This window comes from Tenrec ecaudatus, chromosome 1 (assembly GCF_050624435.1).
Source record: "Tenrec ecaudatus isolate mTenEca1 chromosome 1, mTenEca1.hap1, whole genome shotgun sequence".
NCBI classification, from domain to species: domain Eukaryota; kingdom Metazoa; phylum Chordata; class Mammalia; order Afrosoricida; family Tenrecidae; genus Tenrec; species Tenrec ecaudatus.
The window spans coordinates 228697938-228717740 of NC_134530.1; the positions used below are offsets into that span (position 1 = coordinate 228697938).

The 19803-nt window shown below is 52.2% G+C and overlaps 1 protein-coding gene across 1 annotated transcript in view; it reads left to right on the top strand.

The window, feature by feature from the left end:
- The first annotated feature begins 5279 nt into the window (after positions 1-5279).
- CAMK1G (calcium/calmodulin dependent protein kinase IG) overlaps positions 5280-19803 on the top strand; it is a 32579-nt gene continuing 18055 nt past the window's right edge. The window contains exons 1-2 of the mRNA XM_075529829.1: positions 5280-5421; positions 17690-17810. Of these exons, the coding sequence (XP_075385944.1) occupies positions 17719-17810 (92 nt within the window). The 5' untranslated portion in view covers positions 5280-5421; positions 17690-17718. The remainder of the gene's footprint in view (positions 5422-17689; positions 17811-19803) is intronic.

The window sequence follows — 19803 nt, forward strand, 5'->3', positions numbered from 1 at the left end:
TGCTTATTTTTGTTTGTTGGTTTGAGGTGGAAGTGGCGATAGCTAAAGTTCTCCAAGCATAGGGACAGGACCTCCTTGGGACCTCCAGCCGACAGTCAGTCAGCACTTGATAAATACCCAGGGAATGAATGTGTATGCATATGAGGGGCCACAGGGAGGCAGAATTCAACTCCCTTTTCAGACAAACGTTCTGACAGGCGACATGTGTGGCTTCCCCTTGTGCATTACTGAGCATCTCGGGCTGCGGTCATCTCCCCAGCTCCCGGGCTCAAACAGGAGGACTGCTGGTGCTCAGAGAGGCTATCCCCAGGGAATCAAAGCAAGAAACAGGATGTTGAACCAGGAACAAGGGCAGGCTATTGTTCTTGCTGTCAATACTAATCATTGTGAGCCTTTACTGATCACTTGCTGAGTGCACCAATCACGAGCAAATCCTATCTTATTCAATTATCATCACCCTCAAAAGCTTTTCCACCTCCTCCACAGGCTTATTAATCTATTGGGTCCAAGAAACACTTGTGAAGCCCTTCCCTGGGCCAACTGCTAGAAGAGGGCTGGCGGAAGCGTGAGGAGGGAGCAGGAAAAGCAGATACCATCTCTGCCCATAGAGACTGTTCCGCTCAAGAAAGGAGGCCGAAGGGGAAATATGAAGTATACACTTCAAGGGAGAAAAAGATTAAGGAATTGTAGATGACGTACTTTGGGGAAGACACAGAGGAAGCTGTGGTGAGCGCTGAGGAAGTAAGGGAAGTTGGGAAGCTTCATGAACGAGATGGCATTTGATGAGGATTTTTAGGATCTATCAAGTTCTGAGAGCATTTTAAGATCTACAGCATTCCTAGAGCGTGGGGAAAGGACCTTCGATGCCAGTACAAGCAGAGGTCAGGAGCTTTGGAAATCCATGACTGCTGTAGAAATCGGTGTTTCCTATCGGGTGGTTAGGGTGGCAGGTGCGGGGAGGAGAGGACTGGGTGCACTGAGGGAGGGAGTGATTTTGTGCCCGATCTTGGAATGCCTTCATTGAGGGGGCTCAGGTGTTGGGATTTTATTCTGTTACTGATGGGGTGCCCTGATAGTTTGTGAGGTTTTATTGAGAAAATCTCAGCAAGGAGGACCGCTGAGTTGGAAATATAACAGTAATAGCTAACAGCTAATGAGGCCTTAGCATGTGCTGCTAACCGCCATTGTGAGCAGCTTGCATTTTGGTTCATTCGACACGACTAGTGTATGGAGTGCCTTCAGTGACTACCCCATTTTACAGATGGGAAACAGGCAAAGAATGCTGGAGCAACTTGCTCGCAGTCAAACATCCATCAAGAGGCCACCCAACATTCCAAAGTACAAGTTTTCTCGTCACATTCAGTCTTACCGCACTACTGCTCCTAGGGACTAATTAAGACCCTGTCACAGGAGCACCTGGGAGAGAAGTTGGGGAATTAGATAAGACCATTGCAGGGTGGTGGAGGTGGAGGTGGTGGTGGTGGAGGTGGAGGTGGTGGTGGTGGTGGTGGTGGTGGTGGTGGTGGTGGTGGTGGTGGTGGTGGTGGTGGAGGTGGAGGTGGTGGTGGTGGTATGTGGTGGTGGAGGTAGTGGAGGTGGAGGTAGTGGAGGTGGAGGTGGTGGTGGTGGAGGTGGAGGTGGAGGTGGAGGTGGAGGTGGAGGTGGTGGTGGTGGTGGAGGTGGAGGTGGTGGAGGTGGAGGTAGTTGTGGTGATGGTGGAGGTGGTGATGGTGGAGGTGGTGGTGGTGGTGGAGGTGGAGGTGGAGGTGGTGGTGGTGGAGGTGGTGGTGGTGGTGGAGGTGGTGGAGGTGGAGGTGGTGGAGGTGGAGGTGGGGGTGGTGGTGGAGGTGGTGGTGGTGGTGGTAGAGGTGGTGGTGGTGGTGGTGGTGGTGGAGGTGGGGGTGGTGGTGGTGGAGGTGGTGGTGGTGGTGGTGGTGGTGGTGGTGGTGGTGGTGGTGGTGGTGGTGGTGGTGATGGTGGTGGTGGAGGTGGAGGTGGAGGTGGTGGAGGTGGAGGTGGAGGTGGTGGAGGTGGAGGTGTTGGTAGTGGAGGTGGTGGTGGTGGAGGTGGAGGTGTTGGTAGTGGAGGTGGTGGTGGTGGTGGTGGTGGTGGTGGTGGTGGTGGTGGTGGTGGTGGAGGTGGAGGTGGAGGTGGTGGAGGTGGAGGTGGAGGTGGTGGAGGTGGAGGTGTTGGTGGTGGAGGTGGTGGTGGTGGAGGTGGAGGTGTTGGTAGTGGAGGTGGTGGTGGTGGTGGTGGTGGTGGTGGTGGTGGTGGTGGTGGTGGTGAAGGTGGTGGTGGTGGAGGTGGAGGTGTTGGTAGTGGAGGTGGTGGTGGTGGTGGTGGTGGTGGAGGTGGTGGTGGTGGTGGTGGTGGAGGTGGTGGAGGTGGTGGAGGTGGAGGTGTTGGTAGTGGAGGTGGTGGTGGTGGTGGTGGTGGTGGTGGTGGAGGTGATGGTAGGGGTGGTAGTTAGGTGCCAAAGAGTCAATTCTGATTCAAAGCGACTCCACATCAAACAGAATAAAAGACTACCAACTAAATAATAGCCGTAGAGTTAAGTCCTACTCATAGCAACCCGATAGCACAGAGTAGAACTGCCCCACTCTCTAGTCCATAGCCAGCCTCATAGTCATTGCCATTTGAACCCATCGTCAACCTATTTTGTTTAGGACTTTCCTCTTTTCCATGGGTCCTCTATCAACTCTGATGTCCTTCTCCAGAGACTGGTCCCTCTGATAATATATCCAAAGTAAGGGAGGCAAGGTGTTGCCATTCTTGCTTCTAAGGAGCATTTCTGCTGTGACTCTTCCAATACAACTCTGTCTGTTCTTCTGGCCATCTGGTCATCCAGTCTTCCTTATCAGCACTGTAATCCAATTCTTCTCCACTCTTTCCTTTTCCTTGTCCAGCTTTCACATACATATGAGGTTGTTGAAAAGACCATGGCTTGGGTCAGCAGCACGTTCATCATCCAAATGGCGCGCTGGTTCTTTAACACTGATTCCTTTGTGGAATCTTTGTCTGTGCTGCCTACCACTTCCTCTCATCTCTGATCTGCTACTTCAAGGAGCATGGGTTTTGGATCCAGGTGAACTGAAATCCTTGTTCACTTCAGTCCTTTATCCTTTTATCATGGTGGTGCCTTTTGATCCAGTTGTGGAGGTTTTCATTTTCTGGACATAAGCCCTGGTAGTGTAGTGGGTTACACATTGGAGGGTTAACTGCAAGGCTAGCAGTTGAAACCATTCTTCCAACTCTCATAAAGAGTCACAGCTTCAGAAATGCAGAGGGCCAGTTCGACTCGGCCCTCTATAGTTGCTATGAGCTGGAATCAATGCGATGACAGTGAACTCGGGTTCAAGTGCACTGCTATAGCCCATGCAGAAGGATGTAGTCTTTATCTTGAAATTACACTTCAATTCCGCCGTGCTTTCAGCAATCAGAAGCCGTCTGTCTATCCCAGGTTGTTAACGAGCCTTCTTCCTATCCTGATACTGAGTTCTTCCTATGGTCAAGTTTCTCAGATTATTTGCTCAGATGCAGATTGGATAAATACGGCGAGGGGACACTACCCTATTGAACTCTTTTCTTGATGTTAAACCACTTATTATCCTCTTGTTCTTTTCTAACAATTGCCTGTTAGTGTAACGTGTTCTGGAATTTCCGTTCTTTGCAATGGTGCCTATAGTCTGCTTTGAGCCATGCAGTCAATAAAACACAAGCAAGCACCTTCCTGATATTATCTGCTCACACCTTTCCGATGTTCATCTGATGCCAACAATGATATCTTTCATTTCACACGAAGACAAAGATTAAGGAGATGGCAAAATGAAGGTAGCAGCTTTCATTTTCTGCTCTTTGTGCAAGGGAAGAAGTATAGATAGAAACGCTGGAGGGGTACCTGAAAAATTAATGAAGGTTGTCCCTATGAGGTCACTATGAGTGAGAATTGACTGGATGTGAGAGTTTGGTTTGGGTTGAGTCATCTACAGAAAGGGTCCTTGTGTCAACGTGGGTTATGAGTTTGGGTGCTAACCATAAGGTCAGCAGTTCAAAGCCACCAGTCATTCTAAGGGAGAAAGATGAGTCTTTCTGCACCTATAAAGATTTACAGAATCAGAAGTTCTAAGGGGCAGTTCTATTCTACCCTGTAGGAATCCTATGAGCAAGAATTGGAGGCTGTGGATTTGGGTTCAGTCACCCATAAAAGGGAGATGGGGAAAGGAGCAGATGGGAGTGGAATGAAATGGGGTAGATACATTTTAATACAGTTCTGATATTTTTATATATATGAATGTGTTATTTGTTTTATATATATATAATAACACAAAATAAAGAGGTACCATTGAAAAGCAAATTCAAAGAAGCAATTAAAATGCCTAACAACTGATTGGATTTGAAAGACCATGAAGGGACAAAGCATCTCAAGAGAATGGCTCAGTGTCTGCCTCGGTAAGAACAAAGCAGGAGGGAGCTCGCTGGAAGGTGTCACCACATGCTCAGGTAGACATCCGCCAGTGATGATGAGGCAGAGAAGGATATTGCGTGGATATTGATGTGAAGGGGGTCCCGGACTTGGCAAATGAATGTTACCACTAGGGTGGGAGCAGAGACGCGAAAGCAAAAAAAAAAAAAAAAAAAAAAAGATTAAAGGAAACTACACAGAAGGGCCACCTAGGAAAAGCCAAGATGTTTTTTCTGTGAAGGTCTGGCCCCTGGGTGAGTCAGAGGGACCAGGGTGCTTCCAGAGGAAGGGAATGGTTTCCTAGGGTCCAATGGATTAGGCCTGAGATGAGGGTGTCAAATTTGGGGAAGGGATGGTGGAGACGTGTCTGAGACATTAGATGTAAACTTTCAAGAGCAAGTCCTTCATATCAGAGACATGGGGTGGAACCTTCCAACATAGGGTCCCCCTATGGCTCACGTAAAGGGAAACTGAGGCAGGCAGTTCTGGAAAGCCACTCTCCTATTGTTATCAGCCCATCTGGACCCAGGGAAACCTACTAGTTAATCTTCTGGTTTTGTTTCTTCTCTCTCTCTCTCTCTCTCTCTCTCTCTCTCTCTCTCTCTCTCTCTCTCTCTCTCTCTCTCTCTCTCTCTCCAGGGGACACAGAAATGCAGAACACACGCACACCCACCAGGCATCAAAGGTCCATCACAAAAGCATGTGTCTGGATCAGACTGGATGCAGCTGGGAAGGGGAGGGGGGATGCTGCTGAGCAGAGGAAAGGAAGGAGAAATGCCAGCCACCCTAGCGATTTTCACTCCCCTTTAAGGCTGCCTGGTTACGGTCCTGGGAAAGAAAATCCCTGCATTCCTCCCCTTTAATGTGGTTTATTGTTAAAGCACTGGAGCAGCTAATCCTCACAGACCTGTAGGAGCTGGAGTAGGAGCCTGAGAGCACCGTTCTTCCTGAGTCGCTGGGTAAGATGGACTTGCTTCTTTTCTTGCCCGGAGGGGTTTCCTAGCTTGGTGGGGAGCATGCAGCATCTAGGGGAGGGGATTGGAAGGGACACTTTTGTGACAGATTGGCATTTTCGGCACCACTTTCAGTCTTCCCTCACTCTTCCAGTAGCAAGGCGAAGTTGAAACTGCCTCACTGAAGCAGTCTGAAGGAGGGTCCAGGGAGGATCTCCCTGGGGTGCCATCTGGCCATCACTCCAAAGCTGAGGGGCAACCAGCCACCTGTCTGGGAAGGGACAGGGTGTGGGGTGGGGGCCGCAAAAGCTCCATATGCTCCACCCGCAACTCATGTCTGCTGCATCCCACGGACAAGCCCCTGGCGGGGCTCTGAGCGACCACCCATCCAACCATCTGCAGGGAGTCAGAAGCTCCAGCTCTTGGGACACCTTTTCTCACGTTCAACCTTCATCTCTTAACCTCTCTGACCCCATCTGCCTTGCGGAGCCATGTCCACTCTGTTTCACTGTCGGGGTCCTTGAGAGAGGCAGTGGAGCTTGGGGGCCCAAAGGATATTTGTAAGCAGCCTATGGCTCTGGCCACTCCAGGACCTCCTGGCAGGGTTGGCAGACAGACTCCAGGCTCCATGTCTCTGCCTTTCTCTGGATGCAGAACACGGGTGCGGTGATGCTGGCAGTCATAAGACCATTCTTCCACCTTCCCAAGGGGCGCATCTCTCTTCATCTGCCTTTAAACTTCTCTCGCTTTGCTGTTCAGCAAAGATGTTAAAGGGTGCTCTGTCTTCACCACCACCCCTCCTCACTGTGGCCCCTTCTCTCCACGTAACTTTGACGCACACAGGTTAACCCTGAAGCTCCCAGAGATAGCTGCCAGGGCCAGCACGCTTCTGCTGCGGTGCATGGCTGGCCAGCCTCTCAATCTGGAACCAGGTAGAGTGAGCATGAGGAAACCTCTGAGAAGGACCCACCTTTCCTGAACCAGAGGCCAGAGACAGAACAGGCTCCCATTGTTCCTACTGACCCAAGTTTCACAGGAGCCAAAGGTGACACCCAGTGGGCAGCATCCAGGGCTGAAGCAGACCCGGGCACAAAGCGCTTAGTAATCCCCAACGTGGGACCACTTCGCACAGCTCTGTCTGCGCTCCCCGTGAATCACAGCTTAGCCACCCTACAGGGGTCGCTATGAGTCAGAACTGATTCGATGGCAGTGAGTTTTCATTCATCACTCTGGACAAGCCCATCTGCTTAGCCTGCCCTTGATGGACAAGCTAAGGCACGGAAGGGTTAATGGGTATGTCTGGTTTGCAAGGCTTGACAAATCTTGAACCCAAATCTTCTGAGCAATTCAATGACCTTGTGAAACTACAGATAGCTGTGTGTGTGTGCATGCACACAGAGAATCAGTACAATGGGGTGGTAATATTTTGGAAGAGAAGCCTGAGGTTGGATGGAGTGAGAAAATGTTTGAGAGGGAGACAGAAGACCCACAGACCATGGGCCTGGTGGCCCCAGCCTAGATTCAAAGAAACCTTAGCCTCTCTGGCTTCCACCATTCCCAGACCACCCAAGCCAGCCGTGTGTGCAGTGGGGTCAGTCGGTGTGGGGACTGCATAAAAACAAAGTGACACCTTAAGGAGTCCTGAGAGCCACCTCTAGAAAAGAGGCGAGAGGGTCTACGGTGCAGTAACAGGGAGACCGGTGCTAGAAGAGGGTGGGGTCCGCTCAGTTCTGTCCTGGGCTACCTGTTGGATTAGGGGGCCTTTTGCTTCACGTTTCTACCCATGCGCCCCTCAGCTGGAAATGGGACACTTAAAATCTTCTTCAAGGTGGCAGCGAGGCATTAAACAAGATGATTGAGCACAACGTCGGACCCAGACCAGGCGCTCGGTCCAGGGCAGCAAAATCTCTAAGTGCCGAGAGCGATTTGGGGCTGGAAATACACAGACCTCCCCGCGCCCACCCCCCGCCCCCCGCGAAGAGGAGAGGACTCCCTTGCCACTTGCGCGCACGTGTACAGACACACACACACACACACACACACACACACGCACAGCCAGAAATAAACTGTCACACGGCGTGCGCACAGCCGCAGCCTGCCAGCGCCCAGCAGAGTGAATGAGCTGCAGCATGAATGAGAGGGGGAGGGCCGCGTCTGCAAACAGGCTGCGTGCCTGGCGCTACTACTGCAGGCGCACCGCCACCGCGGTCAATGGCAAGCAAGCAGGCACGAAGCACTGGCTGCGAGAGTGAGGGGCCGCACGAGGAGTCCCGGGGCGCTCCACGCAGAAGACAGTCAGTGACTGTCAAGTCGATATCCTTGGAGAGAAGGCTGGTAGCTCAGAGCCTCCTCTGAGGCTCAACCTGCCCTGCCCTGGGAGCCACCTGCCCAGGTGAAGATGGCATTCTCTCCCCTTCTTGAAGCCTTCGGAGTCCCCCAGGGGCGGCCTTTGGTGGTCTTGAGCTCCGCACCTGTAGGAAGGAGGCATCTCTGGCATAGGCATTAGGCTGCAAGGCAGCATGTGACCCCCAGTCAACATCACAAAAGTTACCCTTAAGAGCATCCTAGGAAGGTGCCCTGGTGGTGAGGGGCCATGCTGGCGGAGACACCCAACAGGGTAGTGCCCAGCTCAGCCAGAGGGTGACTGCGTTGGTTACGGAGCAGGCGGAGTGCTTGGCTTGCATTTCAGGGCCACGTTGTGTGGAAAATGTCTATCTTTAAAGATGCACATCACCAGGAGATGGGATGCTCACATGGAGAGAGACACGTGGCTGCTGGGACCAGCAGCGCAAACAGCAGATTCCTGCATCCTGCTCAGGGGCCTGGGCCGTTTGGTGGTAGAGTTCTTGCCTTCCATGCAGAAGACGCAGGTTTGACCCCCATGCAGCGCAGTTCCTGCCCAGTCACCACCCACCACCCATCTGTCAGCAGAGGTTTGACTAGTGCACTGGCAAAGCGGTCAGCTTGGTCATTAGAACCCCAGGGGAGAAGATGAGGCAGTCTGCTTCCACAAGGTTGAAATCCCAAACCTCCGACTCACTGCCATCGGGTCCATTCCGACTCATAGCAACCCTGTCAGGCAGAGGAGAACTTCCCCTGTGGGTTTCTGAGACTGAAACACTTGCCCTGAGGAGCGGCTGGTGGTTTTGAACTGCTGAACTTGAAGTTAGCAGCTCTGTGCAGACCACACTATACCACCCAGGCTCCCTCTCCTACAGATTACAGACTTAGAAACCCTGTCAAGTTTGCTGTGAATTAGAATCAACTCAATGGCAATGTATTTTTTTTTTAAGTTTTATTATTCTGAGCACATGTCAGTGGAGCTGAAGAAAGACCTGAAAATCAACTTTCAAAAAGCCGTCAAAAAACATGTTATGGATGACAACGGTCCCCGGGATGGCACAGGGCTGGGTTGTACATGTGGCTGTCATGAATGAGAGGAAACAGATGGCAGCGGCTAACAGCCTCTCATGTCCCCTCCTAAGTAAACAGTTCCTTTCTGTGTCCCTGGTGCACGGAGATGACTTCATGCCCCTCTGGGGAAACCACTGGGAGTACTGAAGACGACCAGTTACCATGCCTTGCTTCTGACTGGTGGTGACTCTGGGCTTGCCAAAGTGTAGAGCTGTGCCCCACAGAGTTCTCCATGGGTAATTGTTTTACAAGTAGATCACCAGGCCTTCCTTCCAGAGGGCTTCTGCACGAATTCAAACTTCCAGCCTTTGGGTTAGTAGGCCAGCCTGTTAGCCATGTGCCCCACCCGGGCTATCCAGATCCACCCACTGCCAACCAGTCAGTTCCAACTCACGTTGTTGTTAAGTGACATCGAGCTGGTTCCCACACAGAGACCCTATGCTCGGCCGAACAAACGGGCAGCATCAGGTGGATTTGAACCACGGACCTTGCGGTTAGCAGCCCAACACCTAACCCATTGTGCCACCCCCACACCCACCCCTCATGAATCCTTGGATAGCACCTTAAACTTAAAAAACAAAACCAAAAAACGACACTCACTTCCATGGAGCCAGTTCTGACACATGGGGTAGCAACATGCATTCCTACATGTTGTCTTGCTGGCACTCTGGAGGAATGCCGGGAAGTGAAGAGTGAGGCTCCGTATTCCCATTCAGCAGATGAGGAGAGTGAAGCCCAGTGTGAGTAGGACCTCGCAAAGAATAGTGTCCTAGAAGCACACCCTGCTTTCCAGATGGGTGCTGTACTTTGACCTCTCAGTCACCCAATTAAGCCCTAGAGAATTGTCCCCTCAATCCCTCTCAGTGGGGCACATAATCCCCCATCGACAGACACATGCATCTGGCTTGACCCTGCACAGGAGTGACTGGGCTGCACTTACATGTGAGCCTGAGCCTGCAATCAGCTTCAAGAGGCCAGAGAAACATCTTCCTTCGTGATTTTGTGATCAGTGCCTGCCGTGCAGTTGGTCTCATGGACGCTGGATTATTGGGTGACCTGGGGAACGGTGGGTGCTGTTTCACGGTGTTTTAGCCCAGCTGGCCATCGCTAGGAATTGCCGGGGCCCAGAGCCTGGCCTTGGGCATGTTGACGAGCCCTCTGAGCTACACAGAAACAACACATGAGTCTGACAGCACACGTCGACCCACATGCAGGACTGCTGGTGGCAGGCTGCTGGGAACAGGGACAGACTAGAGCTTGACCGAACAGAGCACCTAGAGACGACGAAGATGGTCTCGCCCACATTTCCTAAAACATGCTCCCAGGAACCAAGCGTCCTAGGTATGAATAGATTGCATGAAAAGAAAGGATGTCACCATCTACCAAACTCGGGATGTGTCAAAGTAAATAACGCTTAACAGACGACTTGAATAGTCTCGGGAGCGTTGACTGAGCTGACGTGGATCTTGACTGTCTCAAGCAGGGGGCCAGAGGGAGAGCAAGTCCACTTTGTTTATGTAGAGACTCCCGGCTCCAATATTTTTTTAAAAACCACAAGCTTTTGCGGAGCCAACCTTCACCTCCACCAATCTTCTCTGCTAACTAAAGAGATGTATAATGTTCTTCTTGGGACTGCACAGCTCCTCAGAGCCAAGATAAAGTGGGGGCCAAGCAGGTGGGCTCTTTCTAGTTTGCCTCTTCACCCAGAGAGTGGAGAGTCCAGTGTGGGCTCCAGTCCAGCATCTTGTGAGACCAGGGTGAGACAGCATCCCAGCTGTAGCCTTTTATTCCCTTTATAACAAAGTAATTGAAACCGGTCCATGTTTCTGTGTGCCCTTGCCTAGAAGCAGAGAGCACATTTTTTATTAAAGATGATCCAGCGATGCCCTCCTTCCCCAGGGCCCACGGGCCTTCCTGAGTCTTGCTTCCAATGAATAGAAAGCCCACAGAAGCAGCATGCAGATGAAGCTTTCTTAGTGGAGGCTGACTCCCCTGAGCTCAGTGCAAAAGCAGGCAGAGCTCTGATACCTGCCCGTCATGCCCCAGGGTGGGTCAGGGCCCCTCCAAAGTCCCAGGTGAGAGCGCCAGGCAGGCAGGTGGCTCTTTCCCTCAATGTAGTTCAGACAGCCATTACCAGTGGTTTACAAGCTGCCACAGGAGGTTCGCTAGGAGATTCACACCTCCTTGTCCCCATCACATCTGACTGGTCACAGAGCGTAAACCTCATCCAATGGAAGGACAGGTTTTAGCAGCTCTGTTGTGCAGTGGTGGAGTGCTCAGCTGCTAACCAAAAGGGTGGCTGTTCAAACCCACCAGCAGCTCTAAGAGAAAAGCTCTGGCAGTCAGGTTCAGTAAAGATTTGCCGCCTCCGAGCACCTATGGAGCAGTTCTACTCTGTCCTATAGGTTCCTGTGGGTTGAAATCAACTCAACAACGATGGGGTTTTGTTTTCCCAATTGGCTACCGTGGGTTTGGTGAGCATACGTTGGCGTAAATAGAATTGGATTCCTTTGGATTAAAGCATATTGTCCCGAGACTCTGGGACATCTGATTAGAAGGGTAATGAATAAATACTCTTAAGCTATTAACCCTGCTGATGTACTAATAAACATCACCGTAGCTGTGACTCAGCATGGGAAACGTTGATATTGTGAGGGTCCAGAGACAGGCAGAGTGGGGTCATGAGGTGGCCTGGGTAGCATGGTGGCAATGGAGAGGCACGGCAACCACCCACCCCTTGTTCTGTAGCAGAGCAGTGTGGCCCCGTGGCGGCACGGAGCCGGGAAGGAGAGCGTGACAGTGGCAGCTCTGTGGAAGGAGCATGTGAAGGGCACCTGCTGCCAGGCTCTCTGCCCAAGCTTCACTCACCAGCGTCTCATCAGCAGGCCAGCTGGCTGCCTCCAGGAACCACACCGCCTGCCCCGTGAGCAGACAAAGGAGGCATAGCCTGTCCTTTAGGGGAAACACTCCCTTACAGTCTTGCCCCAGGTGACTAGGAAGACCACCGGCCCAAGGGAGATGTGAGAGAGACAAGGTCTTTGCCCCTGGGTAGCTATATTCTTGACTTCAGACCCGTTGGCAGGATAGTTTCGGATCCACGTATGCACCGAAGAGAGGGGCAGACCCAAAGAAGACAGTATCTGTAGGCGAGGGGTGGTGGGACTGGGAAATGACTCCAGAGAAAATGGTCAGGGGGTCAGGAGGGGTTTCTGCAAAATGTCTCAAAGAACTGACCTGAAATCCTACCCCAGCCCCTCGACATCTGCTCCAGAAGTGATGGTGGTGGCAAAGAAGCGGGCTCTGCCTGCTGTGGCCATTCTGCTCATGCGTTGGCTCAGCAAAAGGCAGAACCCCCGTGGTGGGCACTGCGGGGAGGGAAACCCTACCGCTCTGCTCTCTCAGGGCCCAGGGCTCCCCACACTGGACAGCAATAGAAAGAATGCATCCTCCTCCCTGTCAACACCCTCCGTGGGTCCCCCTCCTCCAAGTCTTCCCTGGTCAGTGCTCCGACTACTGAACTCTTCTCTTTCCTCGATTAATAAACATGAGCGGAACCTTTCCTCTGCGCCAGGCCCTGAGCTAGGTGGGAGAGAAACCAAATCCGGAGCACATGGCCCCTCCTCTTTAAGCATTCACAGTCTGATGAGGGGAACTGACAAGCAGATGGCATCAATCAACCTCTGAACCCTCCGGGCCATGACCCAGCCTAGCCATGCATCTGCCAGGTCTCACTGCCCCGGGACAGTGTGTTTCCTTGTTTATTTGTCTACCCTTTGGTCTTTCCAACTTGATTGCAAGCATGGTCTAGGCCAGCAGTTCTCAACTTTCCTCATGCCACGACCCTTTCACACAGTTCCTCGTGTGGTGGTGATCCCCAACCATAACATTATTTTCGTTGCTACTTCATCACTGTCATTTTACTACTGTTATGAATCAGGCGACCCCTGTGAAAGGGTCATTTGACCCCCACAGGGGTCATGATCCACAGGTTGAGAACTGCTGGTAGGCCAATCGTACATCATAGAAGCTTCTGTATTCAGTCCACTGGGGGAAAGAAACCTGGTGGCACCATGGTTAAGTCCAGGGCAGCTTACTGGAGGGTTGGCTGTTCAAAGCCACCAGCCGCTCTGCAGGAGAGAAAAGTGGCACTCTGTTTCCAAAAGGTGGACAGCCTTGGAAACCCTATGGAGCAGTTCTACTCTGGCCTACAGGGTGGTTTTGAGTAAGAATGACTCAATGCGAAAAAAAATACACACACACACCATATACATAACATAAACATCTACATGTACATCTACATTAGGCTAGTCTCTGGGCTTGGTAACCAGTGAAGTGCTCATTTTCTAGCCAAAAGTTGGCTGAAGTGCCTTGGAAGACAGGGTGGCAGTCTGCTTCTGAAAGTCACAGGCTTAAAAACCCGACAGGGCAGATCCCCCGCACACACAGGGTCACCGTGAGTTGGAATTAAGCGACAGTAACTAACAACAGTCCAGTGAGCACACGGGACTCCAAACCAAACCAAACTGACTGCCACTGAGTCGATGCTGACTCACAGCGACGCTGTGGGACAGGGAAGAACTGTCCCTGTGAGGTTCCCAGGCTGCAACTCATTACAGGAGCTGAATGCTTGTTCGGTACACATTTGTGAATAAAGAGTGTTACCACCTTGACCCAAAAGTGGCTCCATGAATAAGATGCTTTCCTGTGGCAAGACCCCGCTGCAGGGGATATTCTTGAAAACAGCATTCCCCATTGAGAAGTGAGTGTCCTCACACCCTGAACCGGCCAAGAGAGCCCATAGCCCATGGCAGCTCCTGAGCGGAAGCTGTGAAATCAGCGGGACATCCCGGAGAGGCCCTCGCGGTTCTTCCTGAGCTTAGGGACCCATGGAACTGTTGCTGGAAACAGAGAGGCAGGGGGTGGACTTGGGAAATACATGACAGCAACGCTGGAGCTTCCAGCTTCTCAGAAATTGTCTTCTTGTTCTCTGTCCCGGCCACGATTGCAAAAGTCAAGAGAGGAGGGGCAAGGTGGGAAGGAACAGGATGCTGCCGCAGAAAGTGGGGCAGCCACTGTTGAAGCCCACTGTCAGCCCTGAGCCCCACAGGGAAGGGCGGCCTCCTTGGGAGGTTTCCCTGGGGCCCAGGAGGATGCAAAAAAAGTACCAGCAGGGGGTGAGGGAGGGCCCTGGCTCTGGGCCTGGGTGTTTCCCACATTGCACTGCTGATGGAACAAAATTGTTAGCATTGACTGTTTGGGAGGAGGGGTAGGCGGGAAAGATGTTTTCTTATAGCCGAGCGCTGGCTAAGAATACTATGTTTTTAAGCTTATTTAAGAGAAAGGAAGAAAGAAGGAACAGCAAGTACAGATCTGCTAATGAGGTGGTGAGGCCTCCTGGAGAGCAGGCAGTCCTCCCGTGGGGGCCCCTGGGACCTGGAATGGGGAGTGACAAAGGCTCCTGCTAAGGGTCCCCAATCTGGAGAGCAGGCTCTGGATGGGCTTGTCTGGAAAAGCCCTGTCCAGCCCCGTCCTTCCATGGAGGGGGAGAGAGGCTGGGAACAGACAGAAGGGCTCAGTCTGCTGATCTTGCTCCTTTGGACCCGCATCCCTACATCCCTCCAGACTGCCAGCTGCAGTGTGTCTGTACAGGAAGACGCGTCAGCCCAAGCCCAGGGGCCAAGCACCGTGGTCAGTTGAAGCTGCTGGACGAGGGCTCAGAAGCTGCAGAATGGAATCTGGCTCAAGACGGCTCCCTGAATTCTAACAGTTCCTCCTCTGCTGCCACTTTGGGTCCATTTGTCTCTGCCTAGTAGGCTGTGTCCTCAGAACCAAGGGTCAAGCTGTCATTGCTGGCCAGTCCTCCTCTGGCCAGTGACGGGCCCTGCATTGCTACAGTCCCTAGGAGCTGATCCTTCTGCCACCCCCCTGCCAAAAGGAGCAAGTCAACAAACGGCCTGCAGGCACCAACACAAGCTACCGGGGCTGAATCCAGTGCCCCTGGGAATTGGTCACATGCCTGGAGGGAGGTTTCATTGTAATAGTGGTGCGAATGGTGAGCACACTTGGCTGCTGAACCAAAGGTCGGAGGTTCAAGGTCACCCAGAAGTGCCTCGGCAGAAAGGCCTGACAATCTACTTCTAAAGAATCTGAAATTGAAAAACCATGGAGTACGGGAGTGTTCTGACTTACCTGGGACCGCCAGGCGGCAGAAAGGACCCCGTGCATACAGCTCCGCCACGATGCTCAGACACCGTAGCTTCTTGATCTCCTGCACCTGCAATAGCTTTCTCATTAACTCCCCACCCCACCGGCTAGCAACATCAACCAAACAGACTCGCTGCCATCGAGTCGATGGATACTGACTTCCAGCTAACCTAGAAGACAAGGGAGAACTGCCCTCCTGAGTTTCTGAGACTGGAACTCTGCTGGAGGAGAAAGCCCCTCTGGGAGGCTGCTGCTTTTGAACTGCTGACCTTGCAGGTCGAATTCCAACTCGTAACCACTGTGCTACCAGGGCTCCTTGAGTGCAGCAAAGGGGACCGAAAACTCTGAATGTGAACTTGTCCCTGAATGACCTCTCAGTCCTTCAGATTTAAAGAGTCTCATTTAGATGAGCCAGTCTCTTTCAGGCAAATGCCACGGCCATAAGACGGCCTTTCCTCCTGCAGCTTTCTATCAAGGTGGCGTTGTGCAGTGTACGGTCCTCACTGGGCCTCGGTGTGGTGTGGGAGAAGGGGAGGGGCTCGTAGACTTATCAAGGACCTCAGCTCTGACAGTCCTCTAGGAGCTGACCAATAGCTGACTCAGACCACTGAGTGAGACTGGTTCTGTCTGGCCCTGGGGGTCAGGCTGACACTCTCCACTAAAGACCCTGGTTCCAGCGAATCTCCTTCCCATCTTCAGACTTTGGTGAGCCGACTGCCTCCTCCAGCCCCACCCCAGCATCTCCACAAGCCCTCCCTGGGGCTTGCCTGAACAGTAATGTCTAACAACCGAGTTTCAGGGAGGAGCCGTGCCCCATAGCCTTTGCCTGTTTTTGTGGTGTGAATATGCTCACCTTGGCCAATTCCAGGCTAACAGAATGGTGCCAAGAATTGAAAAGCGATGTGCCCAGTGACTCCCGTGAGCTGAACCCAGCTGACGCCAGCACTCGGTTGATCCCGGGGCACTCACGGAGTCCCTGCTTGCCACACAAGCATTGCCTCAGAGTCCTCTGCTCACTGCCCCTGCCCTTTCAGATGTGGTGACAATCAATTCCTCATGGGCTGACAGTCTGCCACTTAGCAGGGTCCTGGGAAGCCCATGTATCCATCATCAGTCTCTCCCATTCCAGGCTGCCTCTCAGGCCCCACGAGATTCCAAGAAAAGGTGCGCTTCTTATAACAGCACCTTCTGCTTTTCTCGTCTCTTTCCTAGAATTCACTTGGGCCAAACTGTCAGTCTTCCCACCTTCGCTTCCTTTGTGGCAAGGACTGCAGAGTCTCTCAGTGTCCCAGTTGAGGTCTTACTCCTCAGCAGGAGTCCTTACCCTCCGGAACCAATCTCAGGACACGTATCCTCCAGACGTGTCATCAGTACATGCCCAGCACCTGCACATGTCGCAGCTGCTGTTAGTTGCCAAGTCGATTCCAACCCGTGACCACCCACATATGCAGAGCAGAACTGCTCCATAGGGTTTACAAGACTGACCTTTCGGAAGCAATTCACCAAGCCTGAGGTACCTCCGGGTGGGTTCGAGCCTACAACCTTTTGACTAGTAGTCAAAGGCTTAGCATTTTGTTCCACCAAGGGCCCCTATACCTTTCATAGTCAGAAAAAACAAACAATTCACGCCATCAAATTGAGTGTGACTCGCAGAGACCCTACAGGACAGAGTAGAGCTCCCCCTGTGCGTTTCTGACACTGTCCATCTCTATGGGGATAGAAGGCCTCCTCTCAGAGTGGCTGGTGGTTTCAAACTGCAGACCTTGTGATTAGCAAACACATACACCCCACCCCACCGGGCCTCATAACAGGTGCTAAATACTGGTATGTTGATGCTTGACTCTACACAGATACTCCAAAATTCTGATACAAGGTTAGCACACCTTTCAATTCCATTTGTAATAAATAATGAACATGAAGTATGGTGGGAGTCACAGAGGCAATCCGATGATGCTCAGTCTTCTATTTCTTTATTTAACCCCTAACAGGTAGGAGGGAGGAGCCCTGGTGGCCTAGTGGCTACCCATTGGGCTGCCATCCTCAAGGTCAGCTGTTTGAAACCATGAGCTGCTCTGAGGGAGAAAGACGAGGCTTTCTACTCCAATAGAGTTGCAGCCTCGGAAACTCACAGGGCCAGTTCTACCCTGCCCTCCAGGCTCGCTATGAGTCGGCATCGACTCAAGAGCAGTGAGTTTGGTTTTTTTCTGTTGTTGGTTCTGCTTTTTAGGCCAGAGGGAGGTTAGGAGTCAGAATGAGCTAGGAAGCAGCAGAGCTATAGACAGGAAGCCAGCCTGGCTCCTTAAGAAGAATCGGCATCTTGCTGACTCTCTGGGCAACGCAGGAAATAACTGGGCTCCGCTCAGATCTCTCCCCACCCGCAAGTCTGAGTCTCTCCATGTTATACTAGGAAATGCACATTAGGAACTAGAGTTTCCACTCCTGACTCTAACCTCCCCAAGGACAGGGTCTTATGGTCAGATCGTGTGTTCATCGTTAGCACAAGGGTATGTCATGGGCATGCAAGAACCTGGTTGGGATCACAAAATACCTCTTGCTCCCTGCCCTCATTTCATGTGAGAAATGAACGGCTCAGAGCCTTGTTTCCCTCTTTTGTCTCCACCCTCCTTCCCTCCCTCCCTTCCTCCCTCAAACACAGCATCCCCAGAAGCTTCCACTCTGGAGGAAATGGGTCGAAAGGAAGAAGAGGACTGCAGTTCCTGGAAGAAGCAGACCACCAACATCCGGAAAACCTTCATTTTCATGGAAGTGCTGGGATCGTAAGTCGCGCAGCGGGCAGAACGGAAAAGGGTGGGCCTAGCTGCTTCGCAAGCTGGGAAAGAAAGTTGTTCTGGGCATGCAGCAACTGGTAAACTGGGACAGAGGCTCACTGGGATATCGTTTCAGTAGCTCTAGTGGTTATGCGCTGGGCTGAGATCTTCGTGGTTGACAGTTCGAAGTCACTAGCAGCTCCACGGAAGAAAGCCTGCTTTCTCTATCCCCTTAACTTGAATAGTGAGCCTGCGCTGTCTCGATGGCAGCGAGTTTGATAAAGGACCTAGGGTGTCCCTGGGTGGTGCAAGAGGGTACAAGCTCAGCTGTTCACTGGGAGGTTAGTAGTTCGAGTCTACCCTGGAGACACTGTGGAAAAAAGACCTGGTGGTCTGCTTCCAAAAAAGGAGCTCTTGAAAACACTATGGAATGTAGTCTCACGCAGACACCTAGGAGGTCTCTGTGAGTCAGATCTGACTCACAGAACGTGGTAAAAAAAAAAACCGAAAGAAATTAGAGAAATCGTTATAGTCCCCGGGTGTGTGGGCGATGACACCTTGGAGTAACATCTTTGGAGTAACATGAAGAGGAGCTGATGCATGGAGACCCCAGGGGAGACCAGCCCCTATCTCCAAGTGTCTACCCGACTCCGAGCTATGTGTCCATTGGGCGTCTCGCCCTGGTCTTGGGAGGCAAACGTTCTACACTAGGTACAGGCCTCCCTGGCCCCCAAACTTTCCGCATCTCCTCACCCCCTTGCCTCATGTCCCCTGGCAGGGCACAGGTCAACTCTGTAGTCACTGATAGATGGAAAGAGAAGAGCTTCTGAGGCCCAGAGAGCCAGTGGTTTACCCAACACCTGAATCCGCTCCCCAGAAACACCCACTTCCTCCTGTTGAAGAGCTTCAGCTATGTTGGAAAAATAAAGTCACCCTGTAGCCCAAACTTCTACCAGCCTTCGGGGTGTCTGCGTCTGCCCTTTGACGATGATTACACAGCTTGTGGACCAGAGAGAGGATGTCTGGAACTGAGTTTCCATTTTTTTCTGCCTCTCCTCCGGGGAGGCGTGCAGTCTCTGACGCAGGCAGACAGCCGCTGCAGGCCACCAGCCCTGCCTCCTCGGAACTCCAGCTGGCCAGCTAATTAGGGGGGTCTAATTGGGCCTGGGCAGTGAGAAGCAGTTAGTGGGCTCTTCATTCAGGCAAGCGTGCTTGTTAGCCAGATTCTGGCTAAGTTTAGCTCCAAGCTGCCCTGACTGTGAGGCGCCCATACCGATGGCTGCCCCCACTTTCTCTTCAGACTGCGAGGAGCCAGGAGTGGTCCGAAGAGGTCTGCGAGCTCCAGCCCCTCACTCCACCAGCACGCAGGGTCAGCACACGGGCTCAGCATCACTGCGGGCCGTCAGCATCGCCCGTGCTGCAGCGGGAGTGGCTAGACGGGTTTTGTTGGAGGTGTTTGGGGCAGGATATATGGGCAAGGCTCCTGAGTGAATGGGAGATGATTTGGTGAGCATCCCAAAAGCCATGAGAAGAAAGAGAAGGGAAGGTCAGGCCAATGAGAGCTTATTTCCCATCTGCTCTGACTTGTGTTCCAAGGACTAAGAATAGAATAATTAAAATACAGACAAGCCTGCCCTGGGGGCCTCACAAAAGTCTTCCTCTGTGGCTTCTAACCCTGGAGGGTTATCAGAGCCACCTAAGGGGCTCACCCCTACATTCTATTTTAACCTACTGCTGCCCCATGGGACACTGCTGAAGCGCTCAGTGGGGTTTTCTTGGCTGTAATCATAATGAAAACAGATCACCAGGCCGCTCTTCCACGGAGCCAATGGGAGCGTTTATACCACTCACCTTTCTGTTCACCACCAAAGTCAATCCCCACTCAACTCTGGTAGCCACTAACCATGACTCTGAGTACTCTAGATGTTTCCTAAAGAGTCTTCCTGAGTTCACTGGTTACATACACTTGGCTGCCAACTGAGGGCCTAGGGATTCAAACCAA